Source organism: Carcharodon carcharias, chromosome 7 (genome assembly GCF_017639515.1).
Source record: "Carcharodon carcharias isolate sCarCar2 chromosome 7, sCarCar2.pri, whole genome shotgun sequence".
NCBI lineage: Eukaryota > Metazoa > Chordata > Chondrichthyes > Lamniformes > Lamnidae > Carcharodon > Carcharodon carcharias.
Window position 1 is genome coordinate 24,868,939 of NC_054473.1, and position 22,652 is coordinate 24,891,590.

Sequence of the window (22,652 nt, forward strand, 5' to 3'; positions counted from 1 at the left end):
CCCTCTACATATTGACCTGTTCTCCTGTACACATTTCAAGAAATCCACTCTATCCAAGTCATGCGTACATATCCGTTCTTGGCCTGCTGCATTGTTCCAGTGAAGCCCAGCACAAACTGAAGAAACAGCACCTCATCTTCCAATTAGGCACTTTACAGCCTTCCGGACTAACATTGAGTTCAACACTTCAGTCCATGAACTCTCATCTCTACCCCTTTTTAATCCCTTTTACCAAAATGAATTTTTATTTTTTATCCACTTATTTTTATTTATTTTTTTAAATTTTATTTTATTTTTATTCATTGTTTTATCCCTCCTTTTTATCCCATTTTCGATCCTTTTTTTCCCCACCTCCACCCACTCCACCCCCACAAGGGCCATCTATTACTTGTTCATGTTCTTTTCAGAGTGCTTACCCTTGTTCTGCTATTATCACGTTCTGCTTTCTTACCTTTGCCACTAACAGCACCTTTTTTAGCCCTCACCACCACCATTAACACTCCCTTTGTCCTTTTGTTCATGATATCTTTGTCTATCTCTTCCTTGCCTCCATCTATCGTTGACCTTCTATCCAGCTTCACCTGCTCCACCCCCTTAAACAGTATAAATTTCATCACATTTCTAATTCTCTTTAGCTGTTTAGGGTTATATGGACTCGAAATGTCAACTCTGTTTCTCTCTCCACAGATGTTGTCAGATCTGCTGAGTTTTTCCAGTATTTTCTGTTCTTGTTTCAGATTTCCAGCATCCGCAGTATTTGGCTTTAATCATCTATGTTTATCCGGTTGGCTGAATAGTTCAGTTGTGAAGCTTCATATTGAATAATGAAAGTTCTCAATACAAATAATCTTTGAATTTAAAATACCATTAAAGTCAGTCCTTACTCCATGGCCTGTTTACAAAAAAGTGCATAATTGTTAAATATAAAGGGCACCTAATTTCTAGAGTCTTGCATCAACTGTATCACTCCAAGCATTAGCGATATGCAGTAAAATTTCATGGTGTAATGTGATTTTTAACACCAATACTTATGCTATAAATTTAACATGGTGATGCGTGTAATAATAAGCTAACAGATAATGTTTGGAAATACTGCCACCCAGTGGTACATTCTAATATATGCAAAATGTTAGTTCAGTGAGCGTACTGTATTACCTATTCTAATGGACCACCAGTCCCAGAGAACTGTGACCTCAGGCCTAACTCTAGAGTGTAACAGCTGGGAGATCTACATCACCTAGCCTGGAGCCCTTGTTAATCATCATGGTTGAGTCCTGGAAAACAAAACATTCATGCAGAGAGTTATATTAAAAACTCATTTATTTTCTTTTTCTTGTGAAGAATTTGATGTCTGATATAAACATGATATAAAACAGGCCTTGCTTTTTGGAAAAATGAAGCATTGATGACTCAGGCCTGCTTAACATGATTTCAATAGCCATTAACCATCTGTTTCTCAGTGCTTTAATTGCTGGATAAAATCCACATTATGATATTTATATTTCTTCAATGTATATAATTTTCATTGCTCCTTCAATAGGCTATCCCACTCATGTTAAGCAAACACTCTGGCTTTTGAAACAGAATTCAAAACTAGATTGAGCAAAAGGACATTATAATAGGTATTTTTAGTAGGACACAAACTGCAAAATGTTAATAGTTTGAAATAAAAACAGGCAGTACATAGTGAGGCCATCAGCATCTGAGAGCAGAAATGATCAATTCGTATTTTGGGTAGAGCTTCATCAAAACTGTTTTACTGAAAGTTCTCAAATCAAAATGTAACTCATGGCTTTCTCTTTTAATTTCTGCCAGACCTGCTGAGCAATTCCACTATTTGCTGTCTTTATCTATATGGTTCTCCTCCTAATGTACTTTTAACATGTTGGAAAGAAATGACAAATCAATCATTTGCATATATTCCATATTTCAAAGTAGTCAAAAAAATGAAGAATACAATGTCCTCCTTACACATCTACTTGTAAAAAGATGAGTATAACAACTTTATATATATAAACAATGTTATCTTTGCCTATTAGTACAAAATGAAAAAATAAATTTTCAGTCTTTCTAGAGTCACCTGACTATTGCAAAAATGCATTGAAAATGCAATTCAGTGGGTGAGTTCCACATGTTCCTTGATGACACCAGCAGTGTGCCCACACATCAGTTCAAAAAGTAATCAGGCACCAAGTCCAAAGATTCTTCTTTTTCATTACTATTGTACAGTCAGTCCCTCAGTCGGAGCCTACCCTTTGTTCCTGTTTTATTTTGCCCCCATAGCTTCATCATACACTGTACTAAAAATTGTACAGTATGAGCGATAGTAAAAAGCAGTGATGCCTGGCTTCTCAGTCTTGTAGAATGTTCTGCGTATCTGAATAATATCCATATTCATCATTGCCCTGTATTTAAAGACAACATTTTAAAAAATTAGCAAATTCTTATAACGTGGAGTCCTGTTTAAACAATACACTTTTATATTTTATTATGTTAACAATGATTGGATTGGACCTCAATGCTAATGTAAGTAATATAAATGAAGTTGTTATTTATACATACATAAATGTTGCTTTTATTTAGGATCTGGTTTTGCTAGTGAAAACAAGTTGCAGGTAATCTGATGTTGTCCATTGCTTACCCCTACCTGTCAGACAGTTAGGGAGTTTTTGCTTCAAATCCTGGAATAAGTATTTCACTAAGTGTCCTGTTATTTCAATAACATCATAATTATAAGTCATATTAAATATCTTCTCTCTTGATAACTGTCTTCCCTAATATCACGTAGAACAGGCGTTTCACACTTGAATTAGTTGTGTAGACTTATGGAATGGTTACAGTACATAAGGAGGCCATTCAACCATTGTGTCTGTGCCGCTTATTTGCAAGCACATTCACCTAATACCCACTCCCCTGTCTTTTTCCCTATTGTCTGAAGAAAGATTTGTAGGACTATGAGCCAATTCCCTAGAAAGCCGTGGTTGAATTTGCCTCCACGGTGCTCTCAGGCAGTGCATTCCAAATCCTAACTGCTCAATGTATGAAAAAAGAAAAAGCGTTTCTCCTCATGTCGCTATTGCTCCTTTTGCTAATCACCTTAAATCGGTGTCCTCTGGTTCTTGATCCTCCCACAAATGGGAATAGTTTCTCCTAATCTACTCTATCTAGACTCTGCATGATTTTGAACACTTCTATTGAATCTCCTCTCAACCTTTTCCAAGCTGCTTCTCCAATCTATCCATTTAACTGACATGGAACCAATTGCATGATTCTTTTCTACACCCTCTCTAATGCCTTCATATTCTTCCTAAAGGGTGGTGCCCAGAATTGAACACACTACTCCAGTTGAAATCAAACCAGTGTTTTATAAAGGTTTATCATAACTTCCTTGCTCATGTACCCCTTTTTATAAAGCCCAGGATTCCATCTGCTTTATTAACCATGTTCTCAGCTTATCCTGCATCCTTCAATGATTTGTAAAAACATACCTTCGGGTATGTCCTTCTGGTCCTGCACCCCCAATAGGCTGAAACAAATCATTCAAGTGATGAACCCTCAAATGTGTGGGAGCTCCTCTTGCATCTTGGACAGAGATCAGCAACAATCCATTTGAAACTGTGCAATATCTTAAGCATGCTAATGGTAACACTTCAAACCACCTTCTTTTCCCTGGTTTTTATTTCTTGATCACTCATCATATTTCGAATCACTTTGCTGTACAAGTAGCAGGAAAGACATGATGCTTTTGTTAAGCTATTTGATCAAATCTTGGGGACTTATTATAAATGCCTTGTAGATTATTCAAGGTGAATTATAATAAAGGAAATTAAAGTAGTTTTTCTCATAAATTCTTCATATTTTCTCCCAAAGAAACAATTCTGTCTTTTAACTTCCATCCAAGATGCTATGCAACTTTTAGTGTGTACGTTTAGTGCCTGCTTACCTCAAATGGCTCGATGGTGCTATCTGTAACTACACCATAAGCGCCGTAAACTGGATTTGGCACAGAAACCAAAGCAGGATTGTCCTCTGGCCTGAAGCCCATACCATCATCGTCATTGGCCTAATAATAGATACAAGTTAAAACTTGTTTCATTTTTTTGTCTTAAATTAATTTTGCCATACACAGAATTCCACTGCCCCAACCCTTTCGGTCAGTTGGATACCTGACTTTTAGAAATTCATTATCGTGTTTCAGTCTCCAAGTCAAGTTGCTTGGAAGGCTACACCTTGCCCTGTAAGGAGTGCACAATGTTTTCTCAGTCGGGACTAGCCAGATCTATCCAAATTTAAACAGCTTAGTTGTAAATTGACAGGGCCCAGGCCTGGGAACTCCAATATGTGGACAAGAATACTTCTGCAATTCAGAACTTGAAATTCTGCAGCTTACTAGTACGAAGCATGAGTATTTTATTTCCTCTTTCAGATTTTGAATCAACTTTTAAGGCAATTAGTCCCACAGCATTCAGCAAGTTGGAATTTGATGGAACATAAATGAAACTCTGCTATGCTATAAGCAATACTAAAGATTTTACTCTAAACAAAGATTGCACCAGAGACCCTGATAGGATTGAGAACTAATTGGCCAATTTTGGGGAAAATTGCTGCCAGGTGACTGTTTCCCATGCAGTGCTGGCTTCTGAACCTCAAATTGACCCTTATGTCAGGGTCCTGAAGCCAATGAAGAAAAGCATGCCTCAAGTCTCTGAGCATTCATGCATGTTATTCTAGATTAGTACTCTTGCGATTCTGCACATCAACATGGGCTTGGGCTGCGAAGAAGCAGTGCCAGGAAGTGATCAGATTACAAGTTAGTTTGACATACCTTGAAGTATTGAAATTGGAAAACCTCATTCCTGCGTCGGAGATAAAAACTCAACCCAACTATAGCAGCAATCAAACATCCCACTCCTAGAAGCAATGTTGCACCAAGGACACCATGGGATGACTTTGCAGAAGTTATAACCTGTAACACAAAGGTTTTGCTAATTAGCAAGACTTTTCACATTTACAAAAGCAGTTACAAAATCACTAATACATTTTTTATAGGATAGAGTTCTTGTAACGTCATACAAGATTTAAAGATCTAATATCAAAGCGAATATCCTTAGAAATATTTAGAGAGACTAATGAAAACTTTCCCTAATTATTAATTTTATCAAATTAAGAACAAGAATAAAAGCCCAAATATTAAATCAGATTACAAGTGATTATCTTCTCGACAAGGAGTCCCTATTTTAATTTGTAGCTTTTTATGGTTTGCATTATCTCCCAGAACATGTATGCTTGACCATGTGTGGGAACAGGTGGATGACTGAAGACACCTTATTGGTCTTCACTATTGTTGGTCCATGGCCAATCAATAGTTCGTGTAGAAGTGGGATCTGAATGGAAACCCCTGACTTTTCATTTCTTCCCTTCTATGACTTGGCACCTTGTCTCTGTTGGTATTACAGGTAATTGTCTCAGCTGAGTCAGTTCATCATCTGGAAGAGGCCCCAAGTGCAAGTTGCAGCTGAGGCTGGGTTTGACAGCAGGAACTTTCAATCTGTGGCCCAGTTCACAAACAGTGTATTACTGGCCATTCATAGTGGCTCTGTTTTATGTGAAATGGGTGTATGGTTTTCCCCAATAATCTATTTAAATTGAAGGGTGGATTGCAGTGTGCTTAAGGTAGGGAATATCAATAATGTGAAATGGAACATTTTTTCAAAATTTCTTCCCAAGTATCATTATCAAGCGCTCTCAGATCATGCATAACACTGGTTAGGTGAAGGAAGAAGTTCTCTGCATTCAATCTCCAGCAATATGCCTTAACTTTTAAACCAAAAGGGCTTCTGCTGCAATGCATTGATGCCTGTAGTTACTGAAACATCAGCTTCAGTCTTGATAAGCGTTCTTGAACTATGTCTATCCTTGTGTTGTAGCCGCACATCTACTAGAAAATGGATTGAGAATGTACTGCCCCCAACACCCCATTGTGGTATAAACAAAGAAGGGAAGCATTCCACTGCCATCAGTGTGTGCTGGTTTTAATACAATCTTCTGTGAAACACTTACCGGATGAGGAGTTGTTAAAGGTCCCTCTATGCCATGGATAATTCCGTTGCTGGCAACTATATCCCATTTCAAAATATGCCTGCCATTCACAAGCTTTGAGCTCTGCCATTATGAAAGTAGAGTTAGTTCAACAATAAATTTGATTTCTGTTCAAATTACAGCCCAAAATTTGGAGTTATTACTATTACCGCTGTCATTATCCTAAGTCTAATCTCTGTTTGTGGGGAAAAAGTAAAACACTGACCTGACTTAAAAATTGCAAAAGCAAAATACTGCAGATACTGAAAATCTGAAATAAAAATGAAAATGCTGGAAATACTCAGGAATTCTGGCAGTATCTGTGGAGAAAGATGCAGGGTTAATAGTTCTTTAACTTTGTTTGTCTCTCCACAAGTACTACCTGAGTTGCTGTGTATTTCCAACATTTTGTTTTAAAATTAACTGTATAATTCATAAATTTTAAAAATGAGTTATTTGTCATTGCAAACTACTCAGTAGATTTCATATCTGAATGGAAATAATAGTTGGAACACACTTTATTACAACTAATCTTTCCTCTTCATTAAATAATTAAACAAGCTTTAATGATTCTATCGTTTCTGTTGAGAGCAAACATGACATTGTATCAGGCTTGTGATATGATAGAATATAGAGTTTGGTTAAAGGGGAAGAAAAGTGTTATATGTAAGCACTTGCCCATTAAAAACTTCGCTGATTGTTCATCTTGCTGCCTTTAACAAATTATAAATAGTTAACCTTATGAAATGTATTTCTTTTACCTGAGGATTCAGTAGCTGGGTACAGTCATTTAATTTAGTTTGTTACAGAGAAATGAATTTGAAGATTTCTCACAAAACACCAAAATTATGCAGACATCATGTACAAAAAGAAGCAGACTCTGGTCATTGTCAGTGATTTTAATGCATTGCAAGAAAGCTTCACTTTCTTTTCTCTATAATCCATTATCATCAACATAAAGGCACCAAATAAAATGGCAGAATCTAGGTGCTCAGTCCTATCATTAAAAATGAATTTCTATTTTAAAAAGGCTCACAATCAGGGAATATTTATGTGGGAACATGCTTGATTCCTACACTTTTCTTCCTTTTTAATCATTGTCAAAAAAAACTGGCAAGTCAAATATTTGACTAATTCTATTACATTTTCAGTTAGCAAAACAATTATTGCTGCATTGTTAAGCCAAGTAATATTTGAGGACTGAATGATCTCATTCAACAAAGTGGTCCAGACCTTTGATCCATGTTACATTCATCTCCTGTGCTCTGCTAATTCAGTGTTTATTCGCACAGGTACAGAATAGTAAGCATCAGAGATATGTGCATATACTTGTAACCATTGCATTTACTTGAAATTCTTTTTTAGTGGAGACATTATATCATACGAAATGGCTTAGTGCTTCCACCAATATAACAAAAGAAGACATTACAGATGAACACATTGAATGTTCATAGCCAATGACATAAAAGAAATGCAGATATCTCAATGAAATGAGAGCTATGCTGCAACAGATACTTGCTTATACACAATAGTTTTTTAGGCTCTGGGATTTTTCCTATGGACTTATACTCTAAAGAGCAACAAATCAGAACTAGGAAACTATAGACACTTTAGTTTGAATTCTGTCATAAGTAAGCTGCTAGAGATGGATTTACAAGTCCTGAAGGAGAGAGGTTTATTTGGAAACTCTGCTTTAATTTCTGGGAAAGATGGATCTGTCATCACCTTGGTTGGATTTTTGAAGACGATATAAAGTTGATGGATCTTGGAAGACTGGTCAGCATGGTGTATCTTGATCTTCTAAAAGCTTTTGAGAAAGTGTCATGTAAAAGACTAAGTAAGTAATTAGCCATAGTCCACAAAGGACCAGAGGCATCTCCCTCTCCATTAGAGAGAGACAATTGGTTATATATAGCTTGAGGAGCACCACTCTACAAGCGTAGGGCAAGGTGAGTGCATGGTTGAGCCTTGTGGGATTAAAAGGCTGCCTTTGGGCTGTGTGGGGTCCGGTCACAAGTGGAACTTGGTGTTGGGGATATTACTCTTCTTCATCTTTAACAATGAGCTGGATGAAGGTGTCAGGGAAACTATCTGGGTTTATGGATTGCGCAAAGATAGCTAAGGGTTCAAAAACTTAGATATTAAAAATTACAGAAAGTTTGATGGGATGGAGGAAATGGGTCTGAAACTGACAAGTGTCTGTTAACATAGATTAACGTAGCATGATGCAATCAGGTAGGGGCCATGCAAAGCATATATATACTCGACAGGGTTGTGTGTTCAAGGCTGCTAAGCAAGAGAAGGTCCTGGGGGGTGGTGGTGGTTGTATTGCACAAATTGTGGAGTGTCCATGACAACTGAAGTGAGACAATTGCAAAAGAAATTGAGGTGTTAGGGTATACTGCCAGGATTATTTAAGTAAAAAAATCTAAAAACGTTATTCTTTCTATGTTTATGGCCTTGGTTAGAATACATCTATAATAGTGTATCTAGTTTGGCTCCCATCACGTCACAGGAGTTACAAACCCAGAAAATAGTACAGATACCTGGTTTAAGGGTCTTCACCTACCAGGATAGGCTTGGAGATCTGGAGTTTTTTACTTTAGAAAAGCAGAGACTTTTTGGAGTCATTGGCGGTTGTTTTCCAAGCAATGTGCTCTCCTCAGGTGGTGGTGGTGTGGCGGTGGGGCGGGGTGGGGGAGTGGGGTGGGGGGGGGGGTGGTTGATGGGGGCGGGGATGGTTGTGAGTGGTGGTAGGAGGTTGCAGGATGGGTTGACAATATGCAGAAGTTGCATCATAGCCAGATGGAATGGGTTTGATAGGCAAGGAGATCTTTTTCCTGTCCTTATTTATATGTTCTAAATTTCAGAGCCTAACTTATAAATCATCACTCAAACTGAAGAAAAGCAGCCCTTAAATAATAGTTAAGTTGTCAGCCACTGAAATCCTATTGCTAAGCAAAATAAGTTAAGGTTTGCAACTGACATAATCTTTCCTATTGAATCGTGAATTGGTTTGAAATTCCTCTCTGCGTTGCATTTACCCTACCGGATAGGGGATGTAATATGTGAGCAAATTCCCAGCCAAATAGCTCTTCAAATATGTTACTGATTTACATATATAAATTATGTCAAAAGTGAAGTGAGGGCAAAATTGAGATTCAACAACACATAAGAGACCAGTTTGAGATCTAGAACTCCCAGCTGGGAGCCAAGCTCATGGCAGGAAATTGTAAGTCAAGAGCCTGTGATTTTTTTTGTCCATTAAAATTAATATTAAAATGAATAGATCAGAAGTCACAGACTTTGCACCTGAACTGCATTTCCTGTGAGTATAACTCATTGCTGGGAGCACACAATCACAGAGCCTTAGAAAGAATCTGCGAAAGTTCTGTAACTGGAAGATGAAAAAAATCAAGCAGTAATTTTGCTCACTGTGTAAGTGCACCAATTTGTCTGTTTTTTTGGTGCCTTTCTTAGTTGATTGCAGAAAAGCCTCCGAGTAAAATGATCCAGGCCATATGTGCAATACAGAGTATTGAGTTGTAAAATAAACTTGTCTTTAAAGCATATTTTGAATGCTGTGCCATACTAAGGACTGTTTCATTGGGAATTTTGCCTTCAATGAAGCATTCAGTCAGGGAAATTAGTGGTAAAATACGACTGGACAATGTGGTCAATCCGGGAAGTAAAGCACAGTGTGAAGAATCAGCAGAATGCTCTTCAACAGAATATAGCAAAATGGCACAATTACTAGCCAGAATGCCAGTTAAGAAAGATGGGCTAGATCTTCCAGAATCAGGAGCGGTGATGCACTGAATTTGTGCTGCTGGTGCTTGTTGGAACCCATCGGGGAGTCCTGATGTGTGCACATGCACTTTTATTGCCAGGGAAGTTTAAACTTCTGATGGGCTGATACGTGTTACCGGTGCCACTCCCTAAATGCCCAAGACCCTCAGCTCAGGGTTAGGGGCTTGGGCTACATACGCGCTACTTACCTGAATAAGTACCCTAAAAATGTTACAATTTTTGATCTCTAGGGCAGAATCTTCTGTTCGGGGGGCGGGGCCCACTTGCCAACGCATAAAATGATGTGGGGTGATGTCAGCGTGTGTCCCAAGTCACCCCACGTCATTTAGATTTTCAGGTCAGTGGGCACGCAGCCGAGCTGGCTGCTCGCCCACCGACCTGTCAACGGCCTATTAAGGCCATTAAAAACTAATTGAAATCATTAATGGACCTGCCCGTCCAACCTTAAGGTCGGGATCCCTGGCAGGCTTCTGAAAAAGCATGAAACCTCATCCACAGGTGGGATGAGGTTTCATGAATGGACATGTCCCTGCTCATGTGACAGTGTCATATGAGGGGATATGGCAGCAAAATTTTTTTCTCATGTTTATTTGAAGTTTCAAATCTGAGCCGATCTCCCTGAGGCAACACGAAAGAGTACAATCCGGTCTCAGGGAATCCTCCCTCCACCACTCCTGCCCCCGCCTGCTGCCGCACATCCCCCCCTGATAGGGGGAAAATCTTCCCCCTAGTGTAACTCAATGATTAACACTGTAACTTAACCCACCACACCCACATGCACAGTCACCCCCGACATGACTACCCATCCCCCAACCCATCTACTCCCAACCAGACTACCCACACCCATCCCACCCACCAACTCACTCACTCACCATCCCCACTGAAAATCTTGATACCTATAAAATGTTACCTGAATACTGTAGTTGATGTTGTAGGCATGTCCACTGTGCTTTGACAGTCTTTTCCCGGATTGCTGCACTGAAGCTTTATTGTTCCAGCTGGGATTGGAAGTCCCAGCTGGAAGGGCACAAAAAGGTAAGAACGCAATGGTCACCGCAGTCAGGAGCGATACGTGTAGCATTTCTGCTGACCAGAAGATTTGGCCCATTATTCAATGTAGGTTGTTTCTCAACATCCAGAAGGGCGTAAATCTAGTGGAAAATCCTGTGCTCTGTAATTTTTACTTTTGCAAGGAGGAGATTTATTCTCCATTGCCAGAATTTCATGTTTTATTTTCAGAAGTCCTGCAATATTTTTTTTATGCTTCCCATCTTTTCCTTTTGTCTTGTCTTGTCTTTTCACCACCACAGACCAAGCTGGCTGAGTTCTAAAGGATATAGCTGCTAGACTGGGTCTGTGGCAGGTGGTAAGAGAACCAACAAGAGGGAAAAACATGATAGAAGGGCCCATACGAACATACACATGAACTACAAATTAGGAGCAGGAGTAGGCTATTCGTCTGCTCGAGCCTGCTATGCCATTCAATAAGATCATGGCTGATCGGAATGTAACCTCATCCTCACCAACCTATCTGCTGCAGATGCATCAGTCCTTGACAGTATCGGTAGGAGTGACTGCCATGCAGTCCTTGTGGAGACGAAGTCCTGTCTTTACATTGAGGATACCCTCCATCATATTATGTGGCATTACCAATGTGCTAAATTGGATAGATTTTGAACAGGTCTAGCAGATTTCGAACAGATCTAGCAGATCCATGCAGCGTTGTGGGCCATCAGCTGCAACAAAATTGTACTTAACCACAATCTGTTATCTCATGGCCTGGCATATCCCCCACTCTACCATTACCACCAAGCCAGGAGATCAACCCTGGTTCACTATAGAGTGCAGGAGGGCATGCCAGGAGCAGCACCAGGCATACCTAAAAATGAGGTGTCAACCTGGTGAAGCTACAACACAGGACTACTTGCATGCCAAACAGTAAAAGCAGCAAGTGCTGGGCAGAGCTAAGTGATTTCACAACCAATGGAGCAGACCTAAGCTCTGCGGTCCTGCCATATCTAGTCGTGAATGGTGGTGGACAATTAAACAGTTCACTGGAGAGAGAGGCTCCACAAATATCCCCATCCTAAATGATGGAGGAGCCCATACAAACATACATACGAACATACGAATTAGAAGCAGGAGTAGGCAACTCGGCCCCTGGAGCCTGCTCCGCTGTTCAGTAAGATCATGGCTGATCTGAATGGAACCTCAACCCCACGTTTCTGCCTACCCCCATTAACCTTTCATCCCCTTGTTAATCAAGAATCCATCTAGCTCTGCCTTAAAAATATTCAAAGCTCTGCTTCCACTGCCTTTTGAGAAAGAAAGTTCCAAAGACTCACAACCCTCTGAGAGAAAAAAAATTCTCCTCATCTCTGTCTTAAATAAGCCACCCCTTATTTTTAAACAGTGACCCCTAGTGTTAGATTCTCCCAGAAGAGGAAACATCCTCTCCACATCCACTCTGCCAAGACCCATCAGGATCTTAAAGTTTCAATTAAGTCACCTCTTATTCTTCTAAATTCCAGTGGATACAAGCCTCACCTGTCCAGTCTTTCCTCATAAGACAACCCAGCCATTCCTGGTATTAGTCTAGTAAACCTTCTCTGAAATGCTTCTAACGCATTTAAATTTTTCTTTAAATAAGGAGACCAGTACTGTAAACAATACTCCAGGCGTGGTCTCATCAAGATCTGTACAGCTGAAGCATAACCTCCTACTTTTGTAATTAATTCCCTTCACAATAAATTATAACATTCTATTAGCTTTCTTAATTACTGCTGTGGCATACTAACCTTTTGTGTTTCATGCATTAGAACATCCAGATCCCTCTGAATTTCAGAGCTCTGCAATCTCTCATCATTTATATAATAAGCTTCTTTGGTATTTTTCCTGCCAAAATGAACGATTTCACATTTGCCCATATTATACTCCATTTTCCAGGTCTTTTCCCACTCACTTAACCTCTCTCTATGTCACTTTGTAGCTTCCTTACACCCTCTTCACAATTTACTTTCCTACCTATCTTGGTGTTGGCAGCAAAATTTAGCAACCATTCCTTCGGTCCCTTCATCCAAGTCATTTATATAAATTGTAAAAAGTTGAGACCCCAGCACTGATCCCTGTGGCACACCACTCATCACATCCTGCCAACCAGAAAAAGACCCATTTATGCAAACTCTCTGCTTCGTGTTAGCCAGCCAATCTTCTATCAATGCCAATGTGTTACCCCCTACACCATGAGCTTTTATTTTTTGCAATAATCTTTGATATGGCACCTTATCAAATGCCTTCTGGAAATCTAAGCACCGTACATCCACCAGATCCCATTTATCCACAGCACGTGTGACTCCTTCAAAGAACTCTGATAAATTAATTAAATATGATTCCCCTTTTACAAAACCATGTTGACTCTGCCTGATTGCTTTGAATTTTTCTAAGTGTCCAGATGTTAGGCTAACTGGTCTATAGTCTCCTGCTTTCTGCCTGTCTCCCCTTTTGAATAAAGGAGTTACATTTGCTATTTTCCAATCTAATGGAAATCTGGGGAATTTTGGAACATTAAAACCAATGCATCAACTACCTCACTAGCCACTTCTTTTAAGACCTTAAGGTAAAGTCCACCTGGGCCTGGGGATTTGTCAGCCCGCAGCCCCAACAATTTGTTCAATACCACTTCCCTGCTGATTGTAATTTTTCCGAGATCCTCCCTCCCATTTCCTGATTTACAGCTATTCCCGGGATGCTACTTGTGTCCTCTATAGTGAAGACCGAAGCAAAATACCTGTTTAATTCAACTGCCATCTCCATACTTTCCCATACTACTCTTTTTAGGACCAACACTCACTTTGTTAACTCTTTTCTTATTTAAATATTGATAGAAACTCTTACTATCCATCTTTATATTACGAGCTAGCTTTCTCTCACACTAATTTTTCTCTCATTATTAATCTTTTTGTCATTGCTTGCTGTTCTTTATATTCTTTCCAGTCTTTTGATTTGCCACCCATCTTTGCATAGTTATATTCTTTTTCTTTAAGTATGATGCTGTCTTTAATTTCTTTAGTTAACCACGGATGGTGGGCCCTCCCCTTGGAACTTTTCTTTCTCATTGGAACATTTATATTCTGCTTATTCTGACATATTGCTTTAAATGTCTGCCACTGAACTTCTGTTGACATATCCCTTAACTTCATTTGCCAGTTCACTTTAGCTAGCTCTGCTTTCATGCCCTCGTAATTGCGCTTATTTAAGTTTAAAATACTAGTCGTGGACGCACTCATTTCTCCCTCAAAATGAATGTAAAATTCAATCATATTATGATTGCTGTTACCTAGGGGTGCCTTCACTAGGAGGTCATCAATTAACCCTATCTCGTTGCTCAATACCAGGTCTACTATAGCCTGCTCTCTGGTTGGCTCCAGAATGTGCTGTTCTAAGAAACTATCCCAAAAACATTCTATGAACTCCTCATCTAGCTACCTTTGCCTGTCTGATTTTTCCAGTCTATATGTTGATGCTCCCATTATCTCTTCTTTTATACACTGTTCTACTGTGTAGTTACAATTAGGGGCCTATACACCACCCCCACAAGTGACTTCTTGCCTTTATCATTCCTCATCTTAACCCAAACCGCTTCTACTCAACCCAAACTGCTTCTACATCCTGGTTTCCTGAACTTGGGTCATCCGTTTCTAATGTGCTAATACCATCATTAATTAAAAGAGCCACTCCTCCATCTTTTCCTAACTTCCTGTCCTTCCTAAATGTCACATACACTTGAATATTCAAGTCTCAATCTATGTCATCCTGTAGCCATGTCTCTGTAATGGCTGTCCGATCATACATATTTATTTCTATTTGTGCTATAAGTTAATCTGTTTTGTTTTGAATGCTATGTGAGTTTAAATACAGAGCCTTAGTTTTGACCTTTTACTATTTTTGTAGCATCTAGGCTTATCTGCTGAGTTACTCTTAGATTTGTACTCTCTGTCCCTTCATGTTACAGTCTGATTATCATTTCCTATATTGTTTGCTTTGTCTCTACCCTTTGGTTTACCACATCTTTGCAAATTTGATCTCTTGCCCCCACTATTCAGTTCAAAACCCTCTTTACTTCCCTAGTTAGGAGATGCGCAAGGACACCAGCCCCAGTACGGCTCAGGTGTAGAGCATCCCAACGGTACAGATCCCACTTTACCCAACACTGGTGCCAGTGCCTCACAAACCGAAACCCACTTCTCCCATATCAGTCTTTGAGCCACACATTAATTTCTCTAACCTTATTTGTCCTATGCCAATTTGCATGTGGCTCTGGTATTAATCCACAAATTATTACCTATGAGGTTCTGCTTCTTAACTTAGTGCCTAGCTCGTCATACTGACTATGCAGAGCCTCCTTCTCATCCTGGCTATGTTGTTGGTACCTACATGGTCCATGACCACTGGATCCTCCCTCTCCCACTGCAGGTTCCTCTCCAGCCCTGAGCAGATGTCCTGAACCCTGTCACCAGGCAGGCAACAAAGCCGCCTGTACTCTCACTCTTTGCTACAGAGAACAGTGTCAACCCCCCCTTACTATATTGTCCCCTACTACCAGTACATTCCATTTTGCTCCCCCCTTGGATGGCACCTTGTACCACAGTGCCATTGTCAGTTTGCTCATCCACCCCACAGGCCCTATTCTCATCCAAACATGCTGAAAGAGCCTCAAACCAGTTGGACATTTGCAGAAGCACAAACTCCTGCCCTTCTGCCTTCTGGATCTCCTTACCTGCCTCACTTGCAGTCACGGCCTCCTGTCTCTGTCCACTGACCAAATCAGAAGACCCTATCCTAAGTGGTGGGATTGCCTCCTTGTATAAAGTATCCAGGTAACTTTCCTCCTCCCTGATGTGTAGCAGAGTCTGCAGCTCAGCCTCCAGCTCAATGACTCTGAGCCAAAGTTCCTCAAGCCACACTTACTGCAGACATGTTTGCCCTGGATCACGATGTTATCCAAGAGTTCCCATGAGCTGCAGCCTTGACATATACCTGTCCTGCCATCATTAATGTGTGTTAAATAATTACTTAATTTATATTAATCACTTATTTATGTTGTTTCCTTATATATTTTATTAACTTTACCACCAATTTGTGTACTATTTTAAACCTTAGGGATAGAATAGCACTTACCCACTTACCAGATACTCACCAAACAGCTAGCTCCTTCCCCTATAATAGAGCAGGAACCAATTTCTATGGGGTGAGAAAGATAGAAAGACTAAAAGAACAACTCCTTCTCCCACTTCACTGAACTCCCCTCTCACCAAACTCCAAGTCTTCACTCAGTTAGTCAGCCGTTTGCCCAGCACATCAGTGCAAAAGATAAGGCTGAAGCATTTGCAACAATCTTCAGCCAGAAGTGCTGAATGGATGATCCATCTCGGCTTCCTCCAGAGGTCCCCAGCATCACAGGTGCCAGTCTTCAGCTAGTTCAATTCACTCCACATAGTATCAAGAAATGGCTGAAGGCACTGGATACTACAAAGGCTGTGGGCACTGACAATATTCCAGCAATAGTACTGAAGATTTCTGCTCCAGAATTTGCTATGCCCCAAGCCACGCTGTTCCAGTACAGCTACAACACTGGCATCTACCTGGCAATGTGGATAATTACCCAGGTGTGTCTTGTACACAAAAAGCAGGACAAATCCAACCCAGCCCCATGAATCTACTCTCCATCATTAGTAAAATGATGGAAGGGGTCAACAACAGCACTATCAAACATAGCAATAACGTGCTCACTGACGTTCAGTTTGGGTTCCGCCAGGGTCACTCAGCTTCTGACCTCATTGCAGCTTTGGTTCAAGCATGGACAAAAGAACTGAACTCCAGAGGTGAGGTGAGAATGACTGCCCTTGACATCAAGGCAGCATTTTACTGAGTCTGGCATCCAGGTTTGGGTTGACAAGTGGCAAGTAACATTCGCACCACACAAGTGCCGGGCAATGACCGTCTCCAACTAGACAGAATCTAACTATCACCTCTTGACATTCAATGGCACTACCATCGCTGGAGCGGGCGGGTGTGGTCACGGAGCCAACTGCCGCCCCCGATTGGCTGTGCACTGCAATTTCACGCAACGTGGATTGTGAGTGCTAGTGCTGAGTGCTACCTGTGCGGCGGCACGGAGCTGCCTCAGGGAGATTGAAACGCCTTTTGAAAAAATTATGAAATACAATTAAAATTCAATGAAACATGTCCACTCATGTGACCGTGTCACATGAGATGGAACATGTTTTTAATTTCAAAGGAAAATTTTTATTTAATTTATAATAGCTTTAGGAAACCTCATCCTGCTCGTGGATGAGGTTTCCTAAAAAATGTAAAGGCCTCTTGGACTTTTCGTCTGACCGCCAACCGTAAGATTGGACAGGCAGCATAAATTAAGGTTAATTATCTAGTTAATGGCCTTAATAGGCCTTTCAATTATCAGTGGGCAAGCAGCTGACTCCAGCGGGTGCCCACTGAATGACGCACACCCTACGTCATTGCGCGTCATTTCACGTTCCGGCCTGTTGGGCGCACGCCCACATGCCGAGTGTAAAATTCTGCCCATGGTCTGTAGTGGTTCAGCAAGGCAGCTCACAATCACTTTCTCAAGGGCAATTAGGGATGGGCAATAATTGCTGTCCTCACCAGCAATGCCCATATCCCATAAATGAATTAAAAAATTATTTCTCTTCCATCCTATAAAGAGATTTTGTTATATTTCATTTTTCTGTTCTGGGAATATGCCTATACATTTATAGTATGTATGGTACACCCAAAACCTGACACCATTCTCTTCTCTTCACAGATGCTGACTGACCTTCTGTATAATTCCAGCATTTTCTGTTTTTATTTCAGATTTCCGGAATGTGTAGCTTTTTTTTAGTACAGGATTAAGGTGCAAATTACCTTTGAAATACTCACTAAGTTTGCTTTTCTATATGTGAAAATATTGTAAAATTAACAAAGGAGTGCAGCTCAGCTGAAGGTCAATTAAAAGAAAACTACCTTCCAGGAAGCCTGTTTGCAAGACTAAGAATCATTGATTTTCACAAACAGTAGGAACACTTTCCTTTTGTAACTGTACCTTGCTCAACATCATTAACATTCTGAAAATCTGCCATGTGGCAAACAAAAAGAACACAACAATGTTTAATTTACATGTGTTACTGCTAGAAGTAGTTTTGAAATGTGCATGGGCTTTTCAAATGAATAGCCAGCAGGTTTTGTCTTTTAATTGAAAAACTGTAATATATCACTTACATTGAGGAGGCTCTGATTTGCAGGTCCAGTTTCAACAATGAGAAGATCATATCCTAGCCTGGATGAAATGAGTGTGTCATCACTCAACTCATCATAGTAAATAAAACTATTGTTCCTGGAGATGTGGTTTTCAAGATCCCTCCATGGTAATGTCTAGATACAATTAGAAATTGTTAAGTATTAATCTTGCACCTGAGTTTTGCAATTACAATTATCTATAATTGTAAGACTGGCTCAGTTTGTATTAGACTTCAAGGCAAAGGACTGTAAGTTCATGTCCTACATCCTAGCCCACCACCTAACCTGTCATGTCAATTAAGCACTGAGGGAATGCTTCATTGCTGGAGATGCTTTCCTTTAACAATGACAACTTGCGTTTCTATAATGCCTTTAAGCTGAGTCATTAAATTAAGGCACTGTTTGCTGGCAAAACTGGGTGTTAAAGATCCCATGGTTTTGTCTGAAGACAAGCAGAAAGTGTTCCTGACACTCTAGCTTACAATCCTCTCTCAGTCACAAACAGGTGAGTCCTTTAACAAGCATAGCCAATTGTTAACAAAATTCCAAGACACTTCCGTCCTCAATAATTGTATATTTGGTTTGTTTTGAGCAGGAAGGAACTGTTCAGGAAACAAAATTTCTTACCTCATTTGTTCCAAAACTAGAATCTAAGGGCACAAACAAAGTTTCATTGGTTGTCTCATCTGACAGGAATTCTAGGAATTCCATTCCTTCTTCAGTCGCATTGGCATAATCTAACAATTTCTAACAAGAAAGAGAAAATAATAATACAAACTGTTGCCCACACTTGTAAAAAGAATAATAAAGTTATGCAGGAAAAATACTTACAGAATAAAAGACTGAAAAATTGGAGTATCTGGCGAGCACTTCCACAAGGTTCCCATTGCAGGAGTAACCATCACCCACAAAGCCTTCCTTACATGCACACTGAATATCTATGAAGTAATTGTGCCAGAAAATACCAACTAATTAGTGTACCTTAAAGATTTTGCAAATCAAATACTGCATTGTTCTATTTAGAATAAATTAGTAATTTGGCCAAGGACTGTATTGAATTCCTTGCTTACCTTGCTCTCGAAAGCAGTAGGCATCCCAAAGCTCACTGAGATTTGATCGGATTCCATAATCAACGATGCCAATCTTGCTGGAGCCACAGTTAGGGTTTGAATGGGTTGTGGGATACCCTGCCTTTCTATCAGCCATCCACCCAACAATGCACAGGTGGTAACCAAACTGCAGGATAAATCAAAGAAACAACTGTTAAATAGCTCATGAAGAAAGGTCATGTACCTGAAAACTCTGTTTCTCTCTCTATTGATGCAGCCTGATGTGTTGAGCATTTCCAGCCTTTTCTGTTTTTATTTCCGAGTTCCACCATCCCAGTATTTTCTTTTTATTTTTCATGAAGAGCCAATTTAATTACAGGGAGCCAATATTCTGTCACCCAGTTGCTGCAGGATCGATGGATACTTCAGCTTTATTACCAATTTGTTGGCAGTTAATTGTAGAGATATCTTACACTTAATCTATGTTATCTTTACTATATTTTAAAAATTTTAAAACAAGTAATATAGCTCACAATAAACCATTTAACTCTCATTGCACTAACTGCAGTCTGTGATTCTGAAAAGGATATTTGATATTGATTATGTTTTAGTGCCACATTACTTTTATTACTGATCGTATCATGGATTACTGTTGATTATTGCAGTCCATAAAACCATTAGCGGTCCCATAAAACCATTAGTGGTCCCATAAAACCATTAGTGTTCCGATCACAAATAAGCTCAATAGTTTCTCAATACGGTTAACACTCTGCTTGAAGCCTTCTGCAGCTTTTGATTTTTTCACAGGTTTTCTAACAGATTTACTCTAGTAGTATATTTATCCATTATGTGGAATATCCTCTGATAATCTTGTACACTTCAAAAACTAAAAGTGTATGCAAGTACATGAAGAATTGATGTGCTGCTTTGTAGGCTACATGCTAAAAGTGTAACTTTTTGGCCATCACATTGCAGTTGTGGAAAAACAGATGGACAGATTCAAAACTCTTTGGAAGACACAAAGAGAAATAAAGGAAAAATAGGGAAGAGCACAGAACCTACTTAATGGCTAGCATTAACAGCACTGTGTAAGGGAGAGCAGCTCCAGGGCCAAGTGCGGCCTGAGTCCTAGCAGTCCAGCTTCAAAACCTTATTTTGTCCTGGTTGTGCTTGGTTATATTTGTTGGCTTGCTCTGTTTGAATTTCATGGACCTGGAGGTCTGTACAATGCTTTTTTAAAGCGCTAATGTATACACCATATATTAGCATGTCAAGACCTGTTAGAGTTAGTAAGCTTGAGATATATGCACATTAATGGGAACATTGATTTTAACTTCATTTTTGATCCCCTGAGGTACCTATGCAACTCATAAAGACTTGTACACCCCGGCTGTAGGGGCACTGATCTCAGTCAGAACGTACTCTCAGCACCTCCAACCCAGCAACGGAAACAATACCCAGATTCTGCTAAATATAGCTATTCAGCTGCACCTGATTGAACTCTTCATAACTGAAGACTGGACCAGGCTCAACAATGATGTCCCACCCACCCTATGATAAAAACCCTGTCACCATTCACTGGCCCGTCTCACTCAAAGAATGGTCACTTGGCCAAGGACTTAAAGGACTACTGCCATTCATGGAATCATGTGTCAGTATAGTCATCTTTAGGCAAGGAAGAACAAGAAGAGAAAATCTGAGGGAAAAATAAAAGGAGAATGATACATGAAGATAGTGAGACACTACCACCAGCAGGATCCATCGAGGGGTAAATGCAGGACTCCTGAAAGGAAACTACCCTTGTGTTTCTGTTGGGCTACTTCCTCGTTGGCAGCACTGCACAAATTCCAGTTGAAATCAACATGTAAATATGATTGAGCACATTTACCTGAGGTAGGGAAGAACTCTGTACCACTAAATAAAAATGTAATTTAAGGCACACACACACATGTAAAATTGACCTCTGCATAATACTCTGTTTGTGTGGACATTTACCTGCTGGGCGGTAGCAAGTTGATCAAAACTTGCCAGAGTAGCCCCCTCGACATTGCAGGCAGCTGCTGCACCTTCAAAGGTAAATTTGTACTTCCCACTGGGTGACTGCAAATGGAATACTCCAGCTGTTTTATCTGGAAAAATGAACAACATTGCTACATACATAGATCTAAATGGCTGATGGTTATTTCACAAAATGACTGTGATATGACTTTAACGCCTGAATTGTTATCATTCCTATGAAAATTCCAAGAGAAGTGCTTCCTAGATGTTGTACAATCAGGTAAACTAAGAATATTAACACAGAAAACTGCTGGTTACAACCTTGCATTATTTTGGGACAGCACTGTGTATGCCGGCGGTTTATTGATAGTTCACTCAAGTGCCTTTTGTTCACTAGTGAGCCAGATACAGCCTGAATTATCAGCAGCCTATTCAGCCTTGGTGGGCATCACAGCCAAGTCCAATCCTTATCTGATCTGATAGCCATGCACTTGCACTTCCAGCACGGATTACTGAGCTTTAAGCAGGAAAGGGAAAATCTTTGTTAAACTTATTCCCTTGGATGGGAAAATAAGACCAATTAGACTTCACTTTGCACTGTTCCCAGCTGAGAACTGAGCATGGACCTGTGACTTTGCAAGTTTGGATGGTTGTTATGGCTATTATTCTGAAGACATGACCTCAAATCCCACCATGATAATTTGTGAACTCGAATTCAGTTAATTAAATAAATCAACAATAAAGATCTAGTATTGGTAATGGTGACCATTGGATTGTCAGAAAAACCTAACTGGTTCACAAATGTCCTTTAAGAAAGGAAACCTGTCGTTCTATATGTGGCTACAGACCCACAGAAATATGGTTGACTCTTAACTGTCCATTGACTGGCCTAGGAAGTCATTTCTACCACCTTAAACATTCATTCCCTCCAATAGAGGAACAACATGGCTGCACTGTTCACAAGGTGCATTGCAGCAACTCCTGAAGGCTTCTTTGTTAGCATCTTCCAAACCTGCAATCTCCATCAGCAAGAGAGACAAGGTCAGTAGGCACAAGGGAACACCACCAGCTTCAGTTTTCATGCAAGTTATGCATTATACTGACTTGGAAATGTATTACTGTTCCTTCATTGTTGCTGCGTTAAAATCCCTGAACTCCCAATCTAACTTTGGGAGTATCTACACTACATGGATTGCAGCAATTCCAGAAGGTGGCTCACCACCACAATGACAATTAACGATGGGCAATAAATACTGGCATTTCCAGTGCTGTCCACATCCCATGAATTAATAGATGTACTTTCAGTCATCTGGTAGTGCAGAACTTGAGTATCACTGAAAAAAAAGACATGTTGAAGCTTTTCATCTTGCACTCATCAGGACATTCACAAAAAGACCAAAT

The 22,652-nt window shown here is 39.9% G+C and overlaps 1 protein-coding gene across 3 annotated transcripts in view; it reads right to left on the bottom strand.

The window, feature by feature from the left end:
• Positions 1 to 1,302: 1,302 nt before the first annotated feature.
• The window catches only part of stab1 (stabilin 1), a 257,111-nt gene continuing 235,761 nt past the window's right edge, over positions 1,303 to 22,652 (bottom strand). For all 3 annotated transcript variants that reach the window (XM_041191185.1, XM_041191184.1, XM_041191186.1), the window contains 9 exons: positions 21,249 to 21,382; positions 19,275 to 19,440; positions 19,036 to 19,142; positions 18,832 to 18,951; positions 18,187 to 18,339; positions 6,061 to 6,162; positions 4,826 to 4,966; positions 3,944 to 4,063; positions 1,303 to 2,405 (listed from right to left, as the gene is read on the bottom strand). In XM_041191185.1, coding sequence (XP_041047119.1) covers positions 2,352 to 2,405; positions 3,944 to 4,063; positions 4,826 to 4,966; positions 6,061 to 6,162; positions 18,187 to 18,339; positions 18,832 to 18,951; positions 19,036 to 19,142; positions 19,275 to 19,440; positions 21,249 to 21,382 — 1,097 coding nt within the window. In that variant the 3' untranslated portion in view covers positions 1,303 to 2,351. The remainder of the gene's footprint in view (positions 2,406 to 3,943; positions 4,064 to 4,825; positions 4,967 to 6,060; positions 6,163 to 18,186; positions 18,340 to 18,831; positions 18,952 to 19,035; positions 19,143 to 19,274; positions 19,441 to 21,248; positions 21,383 to 22,652) is intronic.